Source organism: Abrus precatorius, unplaced genomic scaffold, assembly GCF_003935025.1.
Source record: "Abrus precatorius isolate BTA unplaced genomic scaffold, Abrus_2018 Scaffold10, whole genome shotgun sequence".
NCBI lineage: Eukaryota > Viridiplantae > Streptophyta > Magnoliopsida > Fabales > Fabaceae > Abrus > Abrus precatorius.
The window spans coordinates 6,521,843-6,545,400 of NW_020874292.1; the positions used below are offsets into that span (position 1 = coordinate 6,521,843).

At 29.3% G+C, this 23,558-nt stretch overlaps 2 protein-coding genes across 8 annotated transcripts; one reads left to right on the forward strand and one right to left on the reverse strand.

Annotated features, from left to right (window-relative positions):
• Positions 1–521: 521 nt before the first annotated feature.
• On the reverse strand, positions 522–4,877 carry LOC113852565 (pentatricopeptide repeat-containing protein At1g79540). The gene is made up of 2 exons (XM_027482879.1): positions 2,385–4,877; positions 522–1,096 (listed from the first exon to the last, which is right to left on the reverse strand). The coding sequence occupies exon 1, from the start codon at positions 4,763–4,765 to the stop codon at positions 2,504–2,506; it is 2,262 nt and encodes a 753-aa protein (XP_027338680.1). The 5' UTR covers positions 4,766–4,877; the 3' UTR covers positions 522–1,096; positions 2,385–2,503.
• A 5,934-nt stretch (positions 4,878–10,811) lies between these two features.
• Positions 10,812–22,816, forward strand: LOC113865361 (UDP-xylose transporter 3-like). 7 transcript variants are annotated; one of them, XM_027499869.1, is made up of 9 exons: positions 10,812–10,978; positions 11,095–11,184; positions 11,371–11,509; positions 11,861–12,045; positions 12,141–12,208; positions 12,609–12,741; positions 13,296–13,457; positions 13,547–13,819; positions 22,368–22,816. In XM_027499869.1, the coding sequence occupies exons 3-9, from the start codon at positions 11,389–11,391 to the stop codon at positions 22,473–22,475; spliced, it is 1,050 nt and encodes a 349-aa protein (XP_027355670.1). In that variant the 5' UTR covers positions 10,812–10,978; positions 11,095–11,184; positions 11,371–11,388; the 3' UTR covers positions 22,476–22,816. The 7 variants fall into 7 exon arrangements, with proteins under 7 accessions (XP_027355670.1, XP_027355686.1, XP_027355678.1 ...); XM_027499885.1 differs by lacking the exon at positions 22,368–22,816 and adding an exon at positions 13,926–14,196; XM_027499877.1 differs by lacking the exon at positions 10,812–10,978 and having other exon boundaries at positions 11,049–11,184.
• The last annotated feature ends 742 nt before the right edge of the window (positions 22,817–23,558 follow it).

A 23,558-nucleotide genomic window follows, 5' to 3' on the forward strand; every position in this document is an offset into this window, starting at 1 on the left:
ACAATTTTCATATTTTTTATATAATAAATATTTGTTTTTCCAATAAAATCTTACCAATTTTGAATGCTTAAAATCAGCCCTAAGGGCAGATGATAACAAAACCATATTAAATATACTAAAATTTCCATGGGTTTACACCTTTATTAACAAAATGGTTATAATGAAAAAATAAGCATGTAGCAGAAGATGGAAGATTGACTAACCTGAATATTGAAGAATGAAGATATTACTGCACTCAATCAGAGGAACAACGAAACTTGCAACAGTCAACAGGATAAGTTGATGACAATATAAGTTGAGGTTCATGGTCAGGACTCAGGATCACCTTCTCAAATTGATATTAAATTGTAAAATAATAAACAATTATTATCTTAACCCTCTTGCTTTGCATCATACGTATCTGAAAAAAGACTTGTTTTGTATCTCCCCCCCCCCCCCAAAACACATCTGACATCAGTTCATGTTTTGAGGGTGCCCATGTTTCGATCCTTATCAATCTTAATGGGAATGCACATCCGCATTACATAAACCACATTTTAGCATTTCAACTTACTTAAGTAACCAACTATGTGAGGCATAGAATCCATTTACAAAGAAAATCGTAAGCAACCTAGTAATATACAACTAAACCTTGCATTTGATATATACACACTGAAATTGAACAAGTAATAAAATAAATGTTGTTTTTTCCTTTTTGGGGATAAACACAAGTAACAATGTCTATTCACTAAATTTTGATCATTGGATGTTAAAATGTGAAAAGACATGGAAGGCTAATTGAAATCCCATGAAATTTATCATTAGCAAGAACTTCTCATTCAGGATCAGATCGTGACTATCTTTGGTACACCTTTGCCTGACACTGTACAATATGTGAGATATCGCCATAAAGAATGTCCATGTGAACAATGACATTCTTCTTTCCCTCTTTCTCGCTAATGTTTTCCTAAAGGTTCTTAGGCAGATAGGAAGAAATGTAATGAAGCATACAACAACCAGAAAACCCAAAAATGCCTGAAATGAAGGGTCGTACCGGATTTTGATGACAAGGATGCAGAATGCCAAAGCAAAAGAAATTGTCCCAGCAATAATGGCCCTGCAAGAAGGAAAATATCAAGCATAATGGCATCGATAATGTACCTGGGATTGGAAATCTAAGTTCTCATTTTAAGAGGAGATCTAACTATGTCGGTACTCCTTTTATATAATAGACAGATTACCAAAAAAGAAAAATGTGGTTTAAAAATCAAGATTAACACCCACCTATTGCGCTCCTAGAAATTTTCAGTAACCAATTTGCTGAAAAGCAACCATTTCAAATGTCAAGACTAAAAGGAAGGGGAAATTATATATATATATATATATATATATATTTTTTTTTTATTTTTTTTTTTAATTTTATTTTTTTTTCAAGTCCTTTAATCTCTGTATCTAAAGAATGCCTCCTTTCCCCTATAATGAAAAACCTACAGACTATAGAGACCCCATCTATTAATATCTTTTTCACACAATAAAACAGAGAAATGATCCCCAGATGAAAAAGAAAACATTGTTAGGTGGAGAATAGCCAAGAAGACAAGGAATTGGCACCAAAAACAAATAACTAGAAGTAAATTCTTAACTAAGAACAAGCAGAACAAAATTAAGAAATTCTTTCATTCCCAAATTCCAAAAACCAGCATCTCGAAACACCTCAAGTCCTCTGAGCAAAACTTGGAGGTGAAGACATGAAATAATAAAGAGAAGACAAGAAAAGGTGATTGACTTCAAGTTGTCTGAGCAAAGCAGCACAAGTAGTCATGGCTGGACAGTGGTGGTAGGACTCCCAATCACCAGCATAATTCAGAAAATCTTATTTTCAGTCTATGACATTCTAAATTTGAAGAAAGCCCGTCATTTTATTGCTCCACATTTTATTGCTACACACATTCAAATGCGACCACAGGTTGTGCATAAATGAATCATAAGGTTCCCAAAAACAGAAGCCCACAAAGGAAGAAGGGAAGAAGAATTTACAAATTCCAAAGATAATAGAAATGAGAAGTTTTGTGGGTATTTCAGGTCAAAGAGAGGCCACAAGATCAAGTGACATTGGGTGCATCTATTTCATCATACTAAATTACTAACTAAGCTTCACTAGATCTAAAGCTCAAACCAACTCTCCTACTTGCTCTTTAAAATCTTACAGCAATGAAGAAAATTCAGAGATCTAAAGTGTCTGTATTTCTATATTAGTTCTAGAGAACTCAATTCCTAATGCAAAGTAAAATCCCAAAAGCCCGCATACGAGAATATACACTTCAATTGATCCCTATAATTTTTCAATCGTAACTCAGGAAAGACACCATTCAACACTCAACATATGCATAAGGATTAAAGGGCACCTTTGGTTCATCTCCTGATTCATAACCACTTTCCTTAATGAGGATATGTGAAGAGCTGAATAAAGAAATTCATTCATCTTGATCAGTCAGTGATATTTAATCGTGTGAGAAGCAAATTTTTACTGCTTGTCCTTTTCAGTCTGTACTTGATGAAAAAGGGACATTGTTCTACGATAACCAATGCTATTTAAATCATATCCAACAAACTTCATCCTACCAATAAGATCAATGGCATACTCCACTTTATTTTGGTCAAGAAGACAGTTCAGGAGCCGGCAACAAATTTTATGCTTCAACCCAAAACCTTTGTCAAGAGTGTAAAGGAAGATAACTATGGCTTCTTCCAGCCTCTTTTCTGCACAGAGACTGCTGATCAAATGTACACAACTTGTAGAACTGACAGTGATATTGAATTTATCAAGAATTGAAAATATAATTAACGCTTCATCAACTTTTTCTACTTGACAAAATCCAATAAGAAGAATTGTATATGGAGCTACATCCAAATCTCCAAACCTGAAGTCCAGTTCTAGTAAACCTTGAATTGCTTGTTCAACTTCTCCTTTGACAAAACATTCCTTCAGAGCATTGACTGAATCAACTTCCCTGCCACGAAAGTTCTTCAAATATTCTAAATAAAGACTGAAGGCCCTTGAGATTTTCCTTTTTCTACACAACCAAGTCATATGTGCTCTATAAACAGCCAAGCTAGGTTCACACCCATGTGTTAACATATGCTCGTGAATCTTGAAGACATCCTCTTCTCTGCCAACTCTGTAAAGCCCATCAATTAGTGTCCCATAAGTAACACAGTCGGGTGATAGCCCCTTGTGTTGCATATCCTTGAAAAGCTTCAAAGCACCATTAATGTTACAGACCTTGCAAAATCCGTTGATTAGAATGTTGTAAGTCATTATATCAGGCACAACCCCACTATCAGCAAGTTGTATAAGAAACTTGTAAGCATTCAAAATTTGTCCAGTCTCACACATTTGTTCCACTTTTTTCTGGAGACCAGCACTATCAGAAACCCGATCAGAACCCTGAGAAAGCCGGAAGAATAACGAAGGACTTCTCCCAATCTCCATCTTGTAAAATAAAAGGTGTGCCTCCTTAAGTTCGCCAGCCTTGCACAGTCCATTTATAAGGGTATTGAAGGCCACAACTGTAGGAAAACATCCAAGCTTCTCCATCTGATTAAATATTTCCTTCGCCTCGCCAACCATTCCGCTCTTACACATGTCACAGATAAGAATGGTATGCGTGCAAGCATTATGAAACTGATTATGCTCAGAAATCTCAAGTTGGAGAGATTGAGCTTGATCCAAAAGATTAATGTCGCAGAGACCTTTAATAACTGCATTGTAACAATGAGCATCAGGATCTATGCCTTTCTCGTTCATCTCATCTAACATCTTGACAGCTTCTCCCACCCTCCCCTCATTCGACATACCCCTTATCATAATGCTGTATAAAACAACATCTGGCTTAATCCCCTCCTTAAGCGTCCTCGTGTACCATGAATATGCTTCATTGTATCTCCTAGCCCTAAAAAAGCCATCAATCAGAGAACTATAGCTGGATAATCCAAGGGCATACCCATCTCTCTCTAACAACCGTAGCATCGAAATGGCTTCGTCTAACCTACCCATCTTGCAAAACCCATTAATTAAAACATTATAAGAAATCAAATCAGGCTGGCACCCGTTTTGCATCATCCCATTAAACAACCTTTGTGCCTCATCAACCTTCTTCCCATTACACAGACCAGAAAGAATAGTGGTATACGTAAAGACAGTCGGCAATACATCCCTTTGGGCCATCTCATCAACCATCTCAAGCGCACCCTTAACATCATCACTTCTACAAAACCCACCAATCAACAGGTTATAAGTATACTCATTGGGACAACAATTAGACTTAAGCATCAAATTATACACCCCAAGAGCCAGCAACAACAACTCTTTCTTCAACGCAATAACCAAAATGGTGTTATAGGCATGAGAATCGGGCTTACAATCCAATTCACTCATTCTTCCAAATGACTCTATCGCCTTCTCGGGGAGACCAATTCGCCTATAGGACCTAATCAAAAATCTAACAGAATCAGAAGTTATCAAAACCCCAGATTTCTTAAGCAACTCAAGAGCCCCCCAGTAAAGAGAAAGCCAGTTGTTAACGCAAAGAACATCAGTCACCAAGTCATAGTAATCTCGAGATTCAATGCTCTCGAACTTGAGAGCCACCCACATGCAGAAACGAAGACTCAGTTGCGGGTTTGATGAGACACGTTCCTCGGACGGAACACAGAGTCTTCGGAGGTGTCGCCGGAATCCGCAGGGGATCTGCAATGCTTTCCTGAACTTGGAGAAGAGCAACATCGGAGGGAGGGCTAGATCCTCTGCATCAATCACAACACAGATTCAGATTCCACGGAACAGAACAAATACAGAGGTGTATTGGCTGTCCTCTGCCCTGCGTCCAATAGTGCCGCAAAAGTATTTTTCGTTGTGGCGGAAGGGTTTAAGGATCTGAGAAACCATGCCACCTTTTTTTTTTTACAATTTCTTTTAAATAAGATATGTTCTTGTTTATTAAATACGTTTTTTTTATTATTAGTTTTAATTTATTAAGATTGTAAACATTATGCAAATTGTAATAAAATGGTTTAACATATTTGAAAAAATAATACTAACATATATAGGGTACTCTTTTAAATGTATCTTTTTTAGTATTAATTCAAATTATTAAAAATTATAAAAATCACATTTGTTTCATTTCTAATTTGATTAATTTTACTTTTATTTTTATTAAATTGTAATCGCTAATTAAAGATATACTAAAAATAACATAAGAAAGAGTTCACCCCATTTCACTAAAGATTTTCGCTTAGCTTTTATGTTCTTTACATCTCCCTTCTTCACTTTATCTTAGGCCGGTTGGGGATAAGTAGTAAAACTAAACAATTTGTAGTGAAATTTGGTTGCTTTGAGATGCAAATTTAGCCAAACTAAATTTAAATTTACATCTATTTAATTAAATTTAAGAGTAAAATTAATTGTTTTTAAAGTTTAACTTAACATTCAAGATAAACCTATAATTTATTTGAGAAATTATATTTTGAGTACGCGATTGAAACTTATATTTTGAGAAATTTTAATTCATTTTAATTTTTTATTTCTTTTGTTATAAGCGTTTTTTATAAATATTTTACAAATAATTTAATCTCACATAATTTATTTTATTTTCTTTTTTATATGTCTTCTGTTTTTTTTAAATTAGTCTTTTTAAATATTATATACAATTCGATTATTTTTTATTTTTTCTTATTTAAAATTATTTAAATATTTTTCATTTTATTTTTTGTTCTCTTATTTATTTATTTATTTATTCTCTATCTCATCTTTCATTCAAATAGAACTTAAATAAAATTTTAATTTTTAAAAAGTTAATAAATTTTTATTTATTTTATTTTAAATTAATATTCAAAAACATTTTTTTTAGTGATTTGTTAATTTATTTACTATTTATTTGTATATTATTCTTGTATATGGTTGAGTTATGATATAAACAAATTTTGAGGAAGGCTAAGGTGTCCGTGAGAGTGTAGAATCAAGATAATAAAAAAAAATTAAAAAATAGAATAAAATCATGATTTTGTTATAATTTATAGCTTAAATTATGTATTCAGTTATAAAAATGTAATTTTTTTTATTATCCATCAATATAGTATAATATACACTAAAACAAAATTATTATAAATAAAAGTAGTTGTAGAGAAATTTTTCAAAATAAAGCGAAATATTTAACTTTAAGTAAGTTATTTATTGTAGCAATCTCAACATAACATATACAATTGTATTGGTTACTTTAATTTATTTGTTACTTAGTTAATAAGTTTGTATGTTATTTTTTTAAAACAATAAGGATAGAAAAAAAATTAACTTAGTGAATTAGGACACAATCACTCATATAACCTAAGATAGTGGTTTGATCTAAAAACAATGAAGAAAGCTAATGAGAATTATTGGATAAAAGAGTTTGAGATATAATAAATAAAAAAGACAATCTCTAGGTTCAATTTTTTGTAGAAAAATATGTAAAGAAAAATAATTTATTAGATTATAATAAAAATCGAGGGTCTCACTCTTAGAAAATAATCAAAAAATCTAAATATTATAAGAGATAAGTTCAAAAACTATGTATTAATACATTAGTTGGGGGTAGATTTGGCTTTTTGTGCAAAATAAATGAAATTCTTAGTTTGATTTATTTATTTTGATGTCTTTCCCATAAATTACTTAAGACATCATAAGCATTTGATGACTTTACCCATTTGCTTGAAATGTCACATTTACACTAAAAATATTTTTTATTGTATTAGAGACGGTCTATTAGTTAAGAAAATAAGGGTTTGTGCAAGTTTATAAATTAAAGGATTTGCAATTTCTTTTGATATGAGCAGATGAATTATGACTCATCACAAAATTAATCCTTCCTTATTATTAGTTACATTACAATGGATATAGAGAAATGTTGATTGTATTATTAAAAAAAAATTAATTTATAAATTATACTTCAGGTTATGAACCTTATCAACCAACTTTATTCATGTGAGCAAATGTAGTCATCTTAAACTTGCTTGGAACGCTCGTTCATTAAGAGACTAATTAGAAATTTGAATTTATCTTTAATGTTAAGAATACTTAGAATAATCTATAAAACTATGTTTGTGAGTTGTGTTTAAGAGGGCAGGGAAATGATAAATTAATCATTATTTGAGAGTTATTATTTAAGAGAGGAGTTTGGGGAAGTTTTCTAAACTTCTAATGTGTGTTTAACACTCATTTTTTTAGTTCATCAATTTGAGAGTTTTTTGAATATTTTTCTCTTTCACTTTCTTGTACTCAAGATTAGGATCCTAACCTTTTTTAATATTAATTTTTTAAAATTATAAAAATAAAAATATTAATTTTTTTAAAAAAATATGAATTTTTTATTTTAAACAATATAAATAAAAAAATATAAAATATAACAATATAATTATAATAAAATTTCTTATTACCATCTTCTCCCAATATTAAATATCAAAATAAAAGAAGAGTTTAATATCTTCCCTTTCTCCTCATGTCCCTTTCAAACCCTTTTTCTCTCTCCCCTTCAAACTTCCAAACAAGTCTAAAGAGTTAAGTTTAGTGCTTCTATTAAAAATAAGAATAGAAATTGACTTAAAGAACTTATAAGTTTATTGACATTTTTAATAATATAATTTTTTTACCTTTTCACAAGTATGCTAATGTTATTTAGAATATAAAATAGTGATTAAGAAAAAAAACTAACAAATTACCATCAAATATACTATGCGTAAAGATAATACATGTGTAAATTTGCCAACTAAAAATTAAGATTACTCATATTTAAATTTTTTTTTTTGTTTTTTTACTTTTTCTCTTAAAAAAAACTATTCAAAGAGTGTCATGCAACATTTTTAAGAATGACTAAAAATGCTACATGGCATTTTTTATTAATTTTGATTAATTAATTGTTTCTATTTTTTCAAAAAATTTCATTTATTTCATCTTTAATTTATATTTTCTATCTTTCATATTCCCAAACTTTTTCAATTTATGTTATTAATAAATATTTTATATTTTTTAAAAATTAATTTGTATAAAAAAATAATATGTATTTCTATAAGGCCAGTCTTAAATTTTTTATTAAATACATGTTTAACATAAAAAAAATATTTAATATTATTAATGATACAATAAAATGATTATTAAAATTTGTCTTAAACTAAATAAAACTATTGGACAGCTGAGAGTTATTCTGCTTGATTCTATTTATAAGTTTATTTTAACTACAGTACACATTTGAAATTTTAAAATATTTGCAGCATTATAAAAAATAATAATTTGATTACGATATTAATTATTAAAATGAAATAAAATAAAAAACTATATTTTAAAAAATATTATTAAGAGTAAGGGTGGGCCGAGATTAGTCTAATAATACATTATTTAAAATATTTTTTATTAATAAAAATTATTAAAAATTATAAAAATTATGATTTTATAATAATATTTTATAATTTAATAAATATTTATTAATAATAAATAATAATATTGAATAAAAATTAGACACAGCATACTTATGATGTTATGATAGACCATAATACGAGATCTACTAACAATGTTGAATTTAATAATTATTTATAATACATTTTAATTTAAATTAAATATTTATTATATTTTTATACATGAAATATAATAATAAATTTTAAGATTTTTTTTATCATTTTTATATACTTAAACACAATTTAAAAAATGAAGTCAATAAAGATAATTAATTAATAGCAATATAAGATAATACATTTATCACATTTTTGTAGAATTAGTGACAATTATATACATAGTTTTATTTTATAACAAATAAGACAATAAGTAAATATAAATTATAAAACTTAAATTTAAATTATATTGCATATTGTATAAGTTAAAAATTAAAATAAGATATTAAATAATAATTATTTATATGTAAATAACATTGTATAAAATATTTAATAAAACAACATAATATTTTAACGTCAATTTTAATCAACTTTAAACTATTTATTTATTTGGATTAATGATATGATCGATTCTTTAGTTTTTTTTAGTGATTTATTCAATTTAGTATTTTTATTAATTTTTTTTTTACATATCACAATATTAACTGTTTTTTTATTTCATCTCTTCTCATGGTTGTGTTCAGCAGAAAATGAACCTTTGACTGCTTCTTTCATTTTTAAATTAAGTCTCATTTTAGCACAATGAAGAAATTTACATATTATGTGACGTTTTAAGACTTCAATAAAATATTTTTTTTATTCTAATTCTGCCATAAATAAACAGTGAATGAAATGGTTTTTAAGTATTGTGAGTCAACCTTTCAATAGATGAAAAAATAATAATAACTTAATAAAATTATTCTTTTAATTAAGCATTTATATTTTTTTTGGTGAAAAAATTGTAAACGTCAATCACTTTGAAACCAAAGAGAATAATAGTTCACAGACATCTAATGAAAAAATATGTTTCTTAAAAAAACTTGCTAATTAATGTGTAAGACCTGTAATTAATGAAATTAAATAATTTTTAAAAATATTAATTACACTTTTATTGACTCATGTATAATTTTGGTATTTATATTTTTAATTGCTTATATTTAATTTTTATAATTTAAAATTATTAAATTAAAAATTTTCTCCAATATTTTATATAATAATTAAAAAATACTAGACCATAATTAAAACTATTAATGAGATATTAATGTTTTTCATCTTAACTATAACAAATAAATATTATTTTTTAAAATATATTGACTATTAATTTTTTATATTTTTATTTATTATTAAATATATATTAATGAAGTTTTAACTATAACATATTCATTTATTTAATATATAATATATTAAATTAATTATTTAATATTGTAAATATTTTTAAAATATAATTCAAATTTATGGCATATAAATTTTTTAAATAATTTTGATAAATTAAATATTTTTTCTTATAAATAATATCAAAGTATATGATTAATTTATATAATTTTACAAAGCAAAAGAATATAAAATAATCAAATAAATACAAAAAGGTTTCATTGTATTTTATTTAAACATATTATATATATGTATATAATATGACTAATTTTTATAATATTTTATTAATTATTAAATGAGATATAAGAATAAAGAATTTAATTTAAATAATTGAATTTATAAACATTAAAATAATAAATATTAAAATCATACATAATTTATGACACAAAAACTAAAAATATAATTATTTTTATAATATATAATAAAATCATTTTAAAAATTACAACTAGTTATATTGACATCACTTTTTCCTACTCTTTTAATTTTACATCAAGCAATGTTTTAGTTCAATATTGTTTGTATATTAAGTAACGTTTTAAAATTTTAACAAAATGATATTTTTAATTTCATTTTAAACAAATATAATAATTTTTAATTACTTTCTAAAGTATTTTTCCGATAATTAAGAAGAATAAATAATAAACATTTAATAAAATCATTTCATTAATTAAAACATTCATCGTTTTCGTTAATTCTTTTAAAAAAATTAAAAGTAAATCAATTTAAAATGAAAAAGTAATTTAATATTTTCAATAAATATTTTAAGAACATTTATTAATATTCTTCTTAAATTAATTGACTCGAATTTAAGGCATTCACATAAATAATAAATGACATTGTACGCCATAGACAATAAATAATATTGTCTTGTGCCACTTTAACGCAAAGCAGCATCAAAAAAGGTGCATCACCGTCGTTTTTGAGGTAAAAATAAAGAAAACACAAAAAAATGAGCGTTGCAGAACCAATAGTATTTTAGTAAAGTTTCAAACCTCATTAATGTTCTTCATTAATTGCCTCTTTTAGACCTTAATTATGCATTTCACTCCTTCTTTCTCCTGCAACTGCAACAACAAGTACCCACCAATTCATCTGCATTTTCACTTTACCGAGAGAGACCCTTCTTTTTACCTGACCACGATCAATGCCACCCTCCTCCAATTACCCTTTCCCGGTTTTTTTTTTTTTTTTTTCATTTTTTCATTTTCATTTTCATTCCATTTCATTTGAAGAGCTTCTGTGCTAGTCGCTGAGTTTCTTCTTTCTCATTCATAAACTTTCATGACGCAGAATCGTGACGTGTCTAAGCTAATCGGATCCAAGAGCTTTTCTCACAGTTCGCTGGATATCATAGCCATTTAGTTTCACTCTTGGAATCGTATCTCCCTTATGTGAGTTTTCTCAATGTGCTTTTTTAGTAAAGTTGTTATTTTGTTTATTGGGTTTGTGCTAAAGTGCATCCTTTGGCGTTGTTTGCTTCAATGTCTTCGTCTTGTTTTTTTTTTATTATTATTATTATTATTTGAATATATGTAATTTTATTTTTATTATTTGGGATTTGTTAAGAGATTAATAAAGGAAAAGATGGGAGAGGGAGAAAAATTTCAGCTGGGAACTCTTGGCGCATTGAGTCTGTCCGTGGTGTCATCAGTGTCGATTGTGATTTGTAATAAGGCGTTGATGAGCTCACTGCATTTCATTTTTGGTAAGTTCATGAAGGTATTGCTCTTTGCAAAGGACAAAACTTAGATAACGTATCATATGTGTTTTTGTGTGGTTTTCTATTCAAAATTAGAATTTCTGAAAAGTAAGTATTTACCTTTAATACCGACCTTTTGTATGCTGATTACTAAAGTGAAATTCTAATTTTAATTAGAAAATAGCACAGGAAATACTTAAGGGACTACATCTAAGTCTGTATGCAAATTGATACGGTTCACAAATGTCAACTTACTTATATGCTTTCTTTTGGTGACTATTGCGACTGTGTTCCTTCTATTTATGTGCTTTTGTGTATGACTTGTGACTATATACGTATCACTGGATTCCCATGCAGCTACGACTTTGACAAGCTGGCATCTTCTTGTAACATTTTGTTCTCTTCATGTGGCACTAAAAATGAGATTTTTTGAGCACAAACCTTTTGAGCAGAAAGCTGTGGTGGGATTTGGAATTCTAAATGGAACTTCAATTGGACTTTTAAATTTGAGCCTGGGCTTCAATTCTGTTGGCTTCTATCAGGTGATTTTTTTTTTCTTTGGTGTGTGATCTTTTTATTTCTTTTGTTTAAGCAGCTTTTCAAGGTTTTCTGAACAAGCTTTAACATTTGCATTCAGATGACTAAGCTGGCAATCATTCCATGTACTATTTTGTTGGAGATCCTTTTTCTTGGGAAGAAATTCAGGTCCCGTTCAGCTTCTTATCATCATTATGGCATTTCTAATTTTATAATTGATTTCTTAATATACGTCTCAGTTGTTTTATAGTAAGTTCCGTTAAAGAATTGTTTTGTGTGCCAACCTTTTCTTTTTTCCTCCCTCTTTGTTTCGGTTTAAGCTATTAATTTCATTCAGTGTGATTTCTAACATATTTTAAGTCATCATGTGATTGTCAAAATGTCAGGTTGTTGATGTTTTGACCTACAAATGTCAAGGCATCTATGTGGCTTGTTGTTTTGACCTGAACTCTATCGTTATCCAGTATTCTGGATTTCTGTTAATTGTTTTTTGTGCCATTTGAAGTAGCCTTAGCAATTGCAATAGTTTTGAACTGTATTAACTGTTCTGGTGTGGCTGTCATTGCAGTAAAAGAATACAATTTTCCCTTGCTGTCCTCCTTTTGGGTGTCGGAATTGCAACGGTTACTGATTTGCAGCTCAATGCTTTGGGCTCTTTCTTATCTTTGCTAGCAGTGATTACAACATGCGTTGCTCAGATTGTATCCTTAAAAGAATGTTCAAGTTCCACTTTTGTTTGCTGCTCAATTTTTAATGTAGTTATGGAATGTTTTTTCCACAAATCAAGTAAAAGAACATGCTGTGCTTTAGTGAATATGCATATATTCTTACCGTTTTAAAACTGTTTTTCATGATAATTGTGCTGCTAACTATTTGGAAAAAATGGTGATACAAATGCATATTCTTAGCCTTATAAAGTTTTTCTTCATGACAATTAAACCGGTAACTACACGACAAAAAAATTGTCATCTAAATTTGCATTTGGCATGTGACAAGATAAATTTCTTCCCCGAGTTAATGTAGCTCCTATTTTCATAGACTTTATATGTATAAATCTGCAAGTGTGTACATGCGTCGTCTCTGGTTTTACCCAGTGCCTCTGCGCTTTATCATTCATTTCATTTGAACTTGACTTAACAGAAGTATATCCTTCTGTTGCGCATGACAGTTCGAGAATGATGACCCTATTTATTATCTGGCTAGTAGACCATTTGTGTGTTTCTGTCTTGTTAAGATCTTAATTAGTCCCTTTCAGATGACAAATACCATCCAGAAAAAGTTCAAGGTTTCTTCTACCCAGCTTCTGTATCAATCATGTCCGTATCAAGCAGCTACCTTGTTAATCTCTGGACCATATTTGGATAAACTTCTGACCAACCTAAATGTTTTTGCTTTCAAGTACACAACACAAGTGACGGTGAGATATAAAAAAACTTATGTGGTTACTTTTGCAATCACTCTTTTTTTTTATTAATGTATTTTCATCTTCTATTTTCTGTATTGCAGCTTGCCATTGTTCTTTCATGCCTGATCTCTATTGCTGTAAATTTTAGTACATTTCTTGTAATTGGAAAGACATCTCCAGTTACCTATCAAGTTCTTGGACATCTGAAGACATGCCTTGTATTGGCTTTTGGATATATTATTGTCCATGACCCTTTCAGCTGGAGGAACATACTGGGGATTTTGGTAGCCATGGTTGGGATGATTCTATATTCCTACTGTTGCGCTCTTGAGAATCAGCAAAAAGCAGCCGAAGGAGCTGTGCAAGCATCACAGGTTTGTTTTATTTATGTGTCATTTTGCATCTCGTGTTTTTTTTTTATCTTGATCTTGTACTACAAGGAGCTACTTTGTGAGTAATTGTTTTCCCCGTTGTTTCCAGGCAAGAGAAGCTGAATCTGATACTCTCATGAATGTGGAAAATGGAAGTACAGTCTTTAGCAAAAGGCCTGCTGTCTGGAGCAAAGAAAAAGACTAACTCTATGGATTAGCTTTTCAAAATCAACATTGAAGTATATAGGCCTATAGAGGAATTATACCCTTGATTAGAAAGTTGTTCAGACTTAATTCTCAAATATTTACAGGTGTGAATTGTCTCACTCAGTACTTTTAGTTTAGTTTTGCGTGCGTTGATAGCCAACCAACAATATTAGTGGGGGAGAGGGGGGGGGGGGGGAGAATTACATGTCATGTCAAAGTTATTGGCCAACCAAATATGGCTCAGTTTTAGCAAATACTTGCTGGATATTTTTTACATCATTTCACATATATATATATAAATATTCCAATTTTGCTTCCTTGAATAAGCATATAAACATCTAATGGCAAATCTTGATTGCAATATTGGAACACATTTTAGGATTTCAATCCTCTATTTTCAATCTCACTTCCTCAATAAGATGCTGTCAACTAAGAAAAATCTACGCACTTCACTCTTAGCCGTTTGTATTTTATAGGGAAATAGGATTGGGGATTGGAAGAGGAGATATAGAATTTAAAACCCGCATTATTTTATGAGTGCATTTAGATAAATGCTTATTTGATCAATATGTTCTTTTTGAAACAATAACTAATGTAATAAATTTAACAATTAAATTTATTGAGATAATGTGAAAATAACTTTTTTTATAAGCTATTTGAAGAAATTTATTGAAATAAGTTGAAAACAACTTGTGAGAGTGTTCATAAGCTCTTCCAAACAAATCCATGTCTATGAAGAGTGAGATTTGAGATCTTCAGCTAGAATACGTTGTTATCACAATTCTCCCAACGATTTTCATAAAACAATAATTTTTCTTCTGGTCACATCTAACAAGAAAAATTCTACTGTGATAGGAGTATGCTTGATTGAGGTGAGCATTAAAAGAACAAGAAAAAAAGTGAAAAATGGTAGTTTTGACCTATATACTTGTGGAATGTACTCAGCATGCATAAATTGCGGGTTATGAAAGTTTTGACCTATATATTTATTTCAAATGGTGGGTCGTTGAGAAAAGTGAGAGTGAGAGACAAAAAAGATGAAAATAATGTGTATGAGCAATGATTCAAAACAAAGAGAAATATAGGATGGATGTAGTGCATGAGATTAAAATTAAATTTTTTGTATTAATTTAATGTTAAAAAAGTTTTACCTCACAAGTAAATCCAAAAAATAAAATAAAATAAATTAGCTTGCTTCTTTACAACCTACCGAGTAAGCATATCAACCCTTATAATTCAGCATCTAAACAAGTTATAAATTCTTAGGCACAATCTCACATAAAAATTATGGGCTTTGTTTGTCAATTTTGCAATAAATTAAAATGTCTAATGACAAAAATAGAATAAATTCGTAAATTAATTCTTTAGATAATAACGATCGTGTATATTAATTTTTTATTTTTTAAAATTTTCTTATTAGTCTTTAAATAATAGTTTATTGCGTAGTTAAGTTCTTTTTACATTAAAGAATGTATTTAACTTTTACTGACATGTTATATTAAATAACATTTAAAATGCTAAAGCGATATTATTTAATATAAAGTTAGGGAAAAAAATGATTGATTTTCACCATCGCCACTACTGTAATGTTTGATGTTTCCTTCCTCACTCACGACTTTCCCAGTTACCCCTACCACCTCTCTTTGTTTCTGTCTTCCTCTTCAACCACCATTAAGACTTGCTTAGAGCTCACAAATTGTAGACCAAACTTGCTAGCCCAACCTTGAACCACCATGATCCTACCTTCATCATCGGCCACACTATAGATATTGCAAACTCAATACCCCTTCACCATAAACTGAACGCAGATATTCGTCCACACCCATCACGAATAGAACACACGCAAACCAGTTATAATCTGCAGTGAGTCTCCTTCTTCCTTGGACGTAAACCCATCCACTACCGTTCACTTTGTTGAAATCATTATTAGACTGCTTATCTCAATCTAAAATGTGATGTACCCTTGCATTTGTTAACATACCTGCATTTGCGAGGAGAAAGGGGAGTTTGGGGCAACCAGTGATGTAAGAGGTGGGGTAATCAAAGACAGGGAGCAAGAAGTGACAATGATGGCTAGGAATGTCAAAGATGACAACAAGAGACAGTGACAAAAAATGATTAAATTATTCTTTAACCATATGTAAAACAACATTGTTATAGCATCTTACATGTCATGTAACCAAAAATTATAATTTTTCAGCTTGTTATATAGGACCAATGAGACAAGATTAAAAACTAAAGAACTAATACATATAATCACTTACTTTTTACTTGAGAACTATTTGATGAACTAAATTGGTAGTAAAAAGTTTTACAGCACATACTTTTTACTTAACCACTTTGCTGATAGGTACACTCAGTCACTTGTGTTTTTCAAAGCAAATATCTAATAAGAATTATTTCAGAAGTTAAGGGATGATATCTATTTTAAAAAAAGTTTATAGTTTATATATGAATTTGAGTAACTTTGTTGATTAGTGCACTTGTGATATACTATTGGATGTGGATGTGGATGTGGATGTGCTTAATGCTTTTTGTTTAGATAAAGTAATTAACTTATATTTTTAAAAAATAAAATAATCATTATATTTAACAAAAATAATTAAAATATTAAATTTAATTTATTAAATTAACCATAATTAAATAAAAATATAAATGAAACACACTATAAATAAAAAAATAATTTCAAATTTCCACTCTTATTAGGATTAAAAATTCTTTAATTTTAGTCTATTAAAAAGTTTCACTAAAATTTCTCAATTTTTAAAATTAAATATCTAAACAACAAATTTTACCCATGAAATTGTCAATATAAAATTATAAATCCTTTCAAAAAAATATTTACTCACTTAAAATATCTCATCCAAATACACTTAAAATTATTTTTCTCTCTACACTCTCTGAACATGAGCACAATATCATCCAGTGGGAGGATTGTATGATTGAAAAATAATTTTCTATCAAAAGTTTTTAGACAATATTGTTATCAACATATTTTTTAATTATTAATTAAAGTTTATAAAAATAATGAAAATATAAAATAAATAGTTAAATTAAGATAAAAGTAAAAATAATTAAATTAATGGTGAGACTTGCCTAATTTTAATATTTTTTATTAATAACTAAAAAATGTTAAAAATAATATTTTATTAATATTTTTCTTTTACATTTCATTCATACTGATTTGGATCCTTTAAAATAAATGAAAAAGAACCTAGTCACCGCTCGTCTAAAATTAGTTGTGTTTATAAAATATTTTAATTTAAATTATTTAAAAATAAGCTGCTTTTTTCACATTTTACTTTAAAAAAAGTTAATTTCTATACTAAAATTAAAAAAAAAAATATTTAGAAATTCGGTTGGGTTAAACTAGTTCAAATTTAGTGTTTTCAAGTTTCATCATATTAGGCCGAAAATGCTCTCATTTAAATAAGTAGAAACAAAAATAGTATATAAAGATTAATAAAATTTAATCTATGTTTATAACATTAAAAAAATGAAATAAAGGAAGTAATATGTGTAAAAATAAAACAGTTATAATACAAATAAAATGTTAACTATATTTTGTAATTTATGTATTCTAATATTTCTCTTATCTAGTAATGTCAGATCAGATCAAAAATGGCTCACGTAGAAAATGACATCTTAAGTTGAGCACAGCTAAAAAATAATTAAAATAATCCGATTATAAAAAAATAGATTTATATTCTTTTAGTTTATTTCTTTGATAAATCATTAAAAATGTTCCAGCGACATTAAATATTTTATAGATGTCTACTAGTATTAAGTGAAAATTCATTATACTAATTCAAAGCATTATTATAGCAGTTCTCGTAATATATAATAAAAAGTTATTGAATGCAAAAGCAATTCATTAATATTTAATACAAATTATTAAATGGTAGCAATACATTTAATACTGAGAACATGTATTTAATATTTATTACTAACAAGAAAAACATCACAATGTATCTTTAATGTTATTTGAGAAACTTTCTTCAATTGGAGTGAAGATATTTTTCAAAGTATGAGAAATATTATCACCATCAGCACTTTTCAATATATTTATCTAAATATATTTTATTAAAATTTAATTTTGATATGTTATTAATGTATGTTTTTTATATTATAACTATAATTTTAAAATTAACTATATAAAAATTAATAATTTTTACTAATATAATAATCATGCTATAAAAAATATCATTATATTTTAATTAATTTTTTATTGTCTAAATTCATTGAAAAACAAAACAATGGAAAACGTTCATTAATTAATTAAGTGTGCTTCAATATTCTGGGAGTCTTAATAATTACTAATATTTATTTTATAAGAAAAGTCATACAATCAGATGTCTTAATAGCATTAATTAAAACTATAGTATAAAGTTTTTTTTATTAATGACATGTAATACCTTTTTTACAAAAGATTATTTTTTATTGGAGTTTTATTAATTAATATTCATAAAAAAATTAATTTTTTTTATTAAAAATTATGTTAAACTGTATTAAAATTTTTTAAAATATATTTATTTTAAATTTTTATTCAATACTAAGTATTTTTATTATTGATTTTTAAAATTTACGTAACATTAAACATGACAATAATTTATATTTAATATATTTAATTTAAGGCATTGACACGATTAAATATTATAAATTCTAATAAAAAATATTATATAATAATAAAATTATTAGTCTGTAGGAGTTAGGACACTGAAAACTCAGAAACAAAATCGCGTTCGGTAATGCTGACGGAACTGAAGGCATTTTTATTTTTTGGAAGGTCAATAATTATAATTATGCGAAATTACCAAACCCCATTTTCCATTAATTAATTTAATTTTGTTTGATTACTAATTGTCCATTGCTTCCTCAGTCACCAGTAGATGTGCTGTGCAAGCGCGTACTCATAAATAATAATTGATCTTGACGAAGCCTTCAGCTTCTGCATCGCAATGCTATTCCCATTCCCAACACACACCACGGTTTTTGGGAACATTAATAACACCGTGCCCAATTGATGCTCTCCTTCTTCATCGTGCTTACCTGACCAGCCACCACCACCACTCACTCTCTTCCTACCCTAAACCGTTGCTTCGATCTAAATCTTAGCCTTTTTCTCCCGAATCACAAACCCCTTTTACTCAATTCTCATTATTTTTCTCCCTTTTTTCTGCTGTCGGCTAGTGGGAGGGTAAAGTTGTTATTTTGTTTTCTGGGTTTGGCCAATTCTGCTGTTCAGTGTATTGTTCTTGTGATTCGCCTGTTGTTTGATACCCTTTTGAAAATTGGGAGTGCTTATTCTTTTGTTCTGATTTGTTTTGTTGTGGTTTTTCAGTTTTTGGAGCAAAGACAAAGATGGGTGAGGGAGAACGTTTTCAGTTGGGGACGGTGGGCGCGTTGACTCTTTCTGTGGTCTCATCTGTGTCGATTGTAATTTGCAATAAGGCGTTGATGAGCTCACTGCATTTCATTTTTGGTAACTTCCCCCGTTAGATTGTTGCAAATTCATTCATTTCTTTTTGGCTATTTATCTGTATTGCATCTCTTTCATTTCATATCTATTAACCTTAACAAGCCTTGTGTTTCTGTGATTTTATTCTTGCCGTAAGAATTGAAGATTAACCCTTCCCTTCCTGTTGTGTCTTTTTGTTGGAACTTGGAAGTTGATCTATTTTACTTGCTGCTATCCGTTATGCTGTATTGTACTAGTGGTCTAGGCTAAGTACTAACCTAGGGTGTGCATGGTTATTTAGGTGGAAATTTTGGAATGAAAGCTATGTTATACTTGCTTGTTTGAACATAAACATGAGAAGGTGGAAATGGAAATGTACTTCATTTTCACCCTTGGTTAACTATGAATTTCTACCAATTGAATCAACCATGATCTCAAATCTAGATGTATTAATTGGAGATTGGATTTGCCAAATTTCACGATTTATTGTTTCCCTTTATGTTTGGAATTTAGTTTCTAGATACTGTTCGTGTGAATGTGACATAATCTGTTGTTATCCCTTCTTTTTCTAAATTAATATTGCCTCTTTGGAAGTATCAATTGTTGTCTTATTCGCTAGCCGTTACGAAGTTAATGATTTCATTTTCCTTGTTGCTCTTTCTAAATCTACATTGTCACTTGGTAGTGTGAATAACGGATAAGTTGCCTCATTAAGAATGCAATTATTGATCAATTTTTGGGTGTGCCTAGCCCTAAACATTAGACATCTCTTAACTTTATATGATTTTTTGTTTGCCAACTATCTGTCCTATCCATGAGAAGGTAAATTTATCACCTCAGAAATGTGGAGAATGATGATGATTTTGGTTATTTCCATGTTGTATACAAATTTGAGATTCCCTGTTTACATTCAGTTTATTGTCTGAAACTTTCAAGTTTTTTAAATTTGTCCTTTGGTATGCAGCAACAACTTTGACGAGCTGGCATCTGCTTGTCACTTTTTGTTCCCTTCATGTGGCACTCAGAATGAGATTCTTTGAGCACAAACCTTTTGAGCAGAAAGCCGTAATGGGGTTTGGGATTCTAAATGGGATCTCAATTGGACTTTTAAATTTGAGCCTGGGGTTCAATTCTGTTGGCTTTTATCAAGTATGGTTGTTTGTTATGGTTTCTGTTTTTCTCATGTGTTATTTGATCATCCTTGCCTCTGAACTTCTCTATGATATTTCTTTTCAGATGACTAAGCTGGCAATCATTCCTTGTACTGTACTTTTGGAGACCATTTTTCTTGGGAAGAAGTTCAGGTTCCATTTGGCTTCCAACCAATACTATGGTTTTATGATTGATTGTCAATATATACTTGAAATATCTTATAAAAATGTATGTAATGTTTAACGAAAGGATTTATTCATTTACCTACCATTTTTTTTCCTTTTGTTCTTGATTTATCATCTCTCTCTCATGTTGTTTTGACCTGAAGTATCATTTGTTTCTAATTTTCATGCTCATTTGAAGCAGCATTGTGTCTATTTGCAATGCTCATTTCTGAGCATAGCTGCCTTCAGTACTTTTTCCAGAAATAAAATTAATTGTTCTCTTTTCATTGTTACTGCAGTAAGAGAATTCAAATTTCCCTTACTACCCTCCTTCTGGGTGTTGGGATTGCAACTGTCACGGATTTGCAGCTCAATGCTCTGGGCTCTTTCTTATCTTTTCTAGCAGTGATTACAACTTGTGTTGCTCAGATTGTATCCTTAAATTAATTTCCAATTGTATTAGCGCCTAAAATATTTAGCAATACTGTGAGATGAATTTTGTGATAGATTTCCACTGTGGTACTGGCATATTTTATATGCACTGTTGTTAACCATACAAAAAATGGTTCTTGAAGATATTATGCTGCTAACTATATCAGAAAAGAAAACTTGAAACATTTATTTTCTTCTCTGAGGTACATGAGCTGGCTGAAGAACTAATCATATTCCCAACTTTGTATCTTCTTAGGTTTTCGTTTAAAATGTTCAAGGCTTTACATGCAGACCCCCATTTTTGGCCTGGAGCCACTTTCTCTCTCTCTCTTTCTCTCTTTCTCTGCTTGCCTTCACACAAGTCCATTTTCTTTATCTAGAGTGTCATTCATGTTAGTTGAACATAATTAGAAGAAAATATTACCTTATATTGCCCTTGAAAGCTTTACAAAGATGTTTGTCTGATTTTTTATATTGGGCTATCAATTTTTTCTCTGGATGTCTTGTCCTTAATTAGTGGCTTTTAGATGACAAATACTATCCAGAAGAAGTACAAGGTTTCTTCCACACAGCTTCTGTATCAATCATGTCCATATCAAGCAGCAACTCTGTTAATCTCTGGTCCATACCTGGATAAACTTTTGACCAACCAAAATGTATTTGCTTTCAAGTATACAACACAAGTGACGGTAAGAGTTAAATAGTCTTCCAAGTTCCAACTCTCTCTCTCTCTTTTATTGTGTTCTCAATTGTTTGTTTCTGCATTGCAGGTTTTCATAGTTCTTTCCTGCCTTATTTCCATCTCTGTCAATTTTAGTACCTTCCTTGTTATTGGAAAGACATCTCCAGTCACCTATCAGGTTCTTGGACACCTGAAGACATGCCTTGTATTGGCATTTGGTTATATCTTACTCCATGACCCATTTAGCTGGAGAAACATACTGGGTATTTTGATAGCCATGCTCGGGATGATTCTATATTCTTACTATTGCACTATTGAGAATCAGCAAAAAGCTGTTGAAACTGCAGCACAAACATCCCAGGTTTGTTTTTAACTGGCTTTCTTTCTGGCTTTGCATTGTCACGACCATTTACTACAAGAACATTCTGTGACCCTTTTTCTTCAAAATTTTTCCAGGCAAGAGAAGGTGAATCTGATCCTCTGATTAATGTAGAAAATGGAGGTGCAGGAGTGGGTGATACTGTTGGGCAGAAGTCCCCTGTATGGAGCAAAAGCAAAGACTAGTATATTTATGGGCTTTGTTAAATTATTGTTAAGAACAGTTATAGTCCTTATGGAGGGTTAACACCCATAATCCATATGGAATTAGGAAGTGCTGCCAAACGCAAGTTTCAAGTGGTTTTTCTAAATAGCATTAATATAGTATTTTAAGAATCGTTTGCCAACCAGCAGTATTAGGGAGAGGAACTAGTTCATGGTCATGTCGTAATTTTATTGGCCTACAAATATGGCTTTTAGTAGCATACATTTCCTGGTGGTGTTTTCACATCTTGTTACAATTATAATTTTATATAGATATTCAAACTTTTTCTTGCCATGAATAACATTTAAACAAACATTTACCTGTAATTATTTTTCTCTTGTTTTCTGAGTTTCTCTCGTCTCTGTTTCAAGTCTGTCCTGATTGTATTCCTATACCAACAATTTTGAGCGTGCGGATTGAGTTAGGTTCTTTTGTTTTTTTCGGACGATGATTTAGGTTAGCAGATTATTCGGTCGATTCTTTTCGGCCTAATTACTGGATCGTTACTGTTCTGCTTTGGGTTGTGTTGGACCCTTTTGTGGGCACCACCCTTTTAGGGCTCCCCACTGAATATGATGTGTTTAGAATCACATATTGGGCTAGAGGAGATGCTTATAAGTTCACGACAAAAAAATTTATATTTTGTTATGAAATTATGTTTATTTTAACATTATTAATGAATGATTGAAAACTCGATAAAACAACATTATATCATATTTTAATGTGAAAGTTATAGCTTTTAATATTAAAATAAATTTGCATTTGAATATATTTAACGTTGATTCAAACATATTAGTTGTAACTTTTATATTAAATTTATGATTATAGGTTCTTTAAGGTGTTTTTAACCACATACCATGTAAGCTTTTATAAAGTGTGTAGTAGTTTTAACCAAAATACTAAAATGAAATTGCAATCAGTTTTAATTATTTTTTATTAACTATTTTAAATTAGTCCCTCCTTTAAAATAAATGAACAGCATAAATCCTTCTTATAATTAATTTCAATAGTTTTCTCTATTATTAAATTTAAATGTTAAAATACTTTTTATAAACATATTGAAT

What these genes read in the sequence shown, in the direction of transcription:
- LOC113865361 (XM_027499869.1), top strand. Translation starts at nt 11,389, where the DNA reads ATGGGAGAGGGAGAAAAATTTCAGCTGGGAACTCTTGGCGCATTGAGT. An exon ending in ATTCTGTTGGCTTCTATCAG is followed by an intron (nt 12,046 to 12,140) that starts GTGATTTTTTTT and finishes ATTTGCATTCAG; the next exon opens with ATGACTAAGCTGGCAATCAT. An exon ending in TTTCTTGGGAAGAAATTCAG is followed by an intron (nt 12,209 to 12,608) that starts GTCCCGTTCAGC and finishes CTGTCATTGCAG; the next exon opens with TAAAAGAATACAATTTTCCC.
- LOC113852565 (XM_027482879.1), bottom strand. Translation starts at nt 4,765, where the DNA reads ATGTTGCTCTTCTCCAAGTTCAGGAAAGCATTGCAGATCCCCTGCGGA.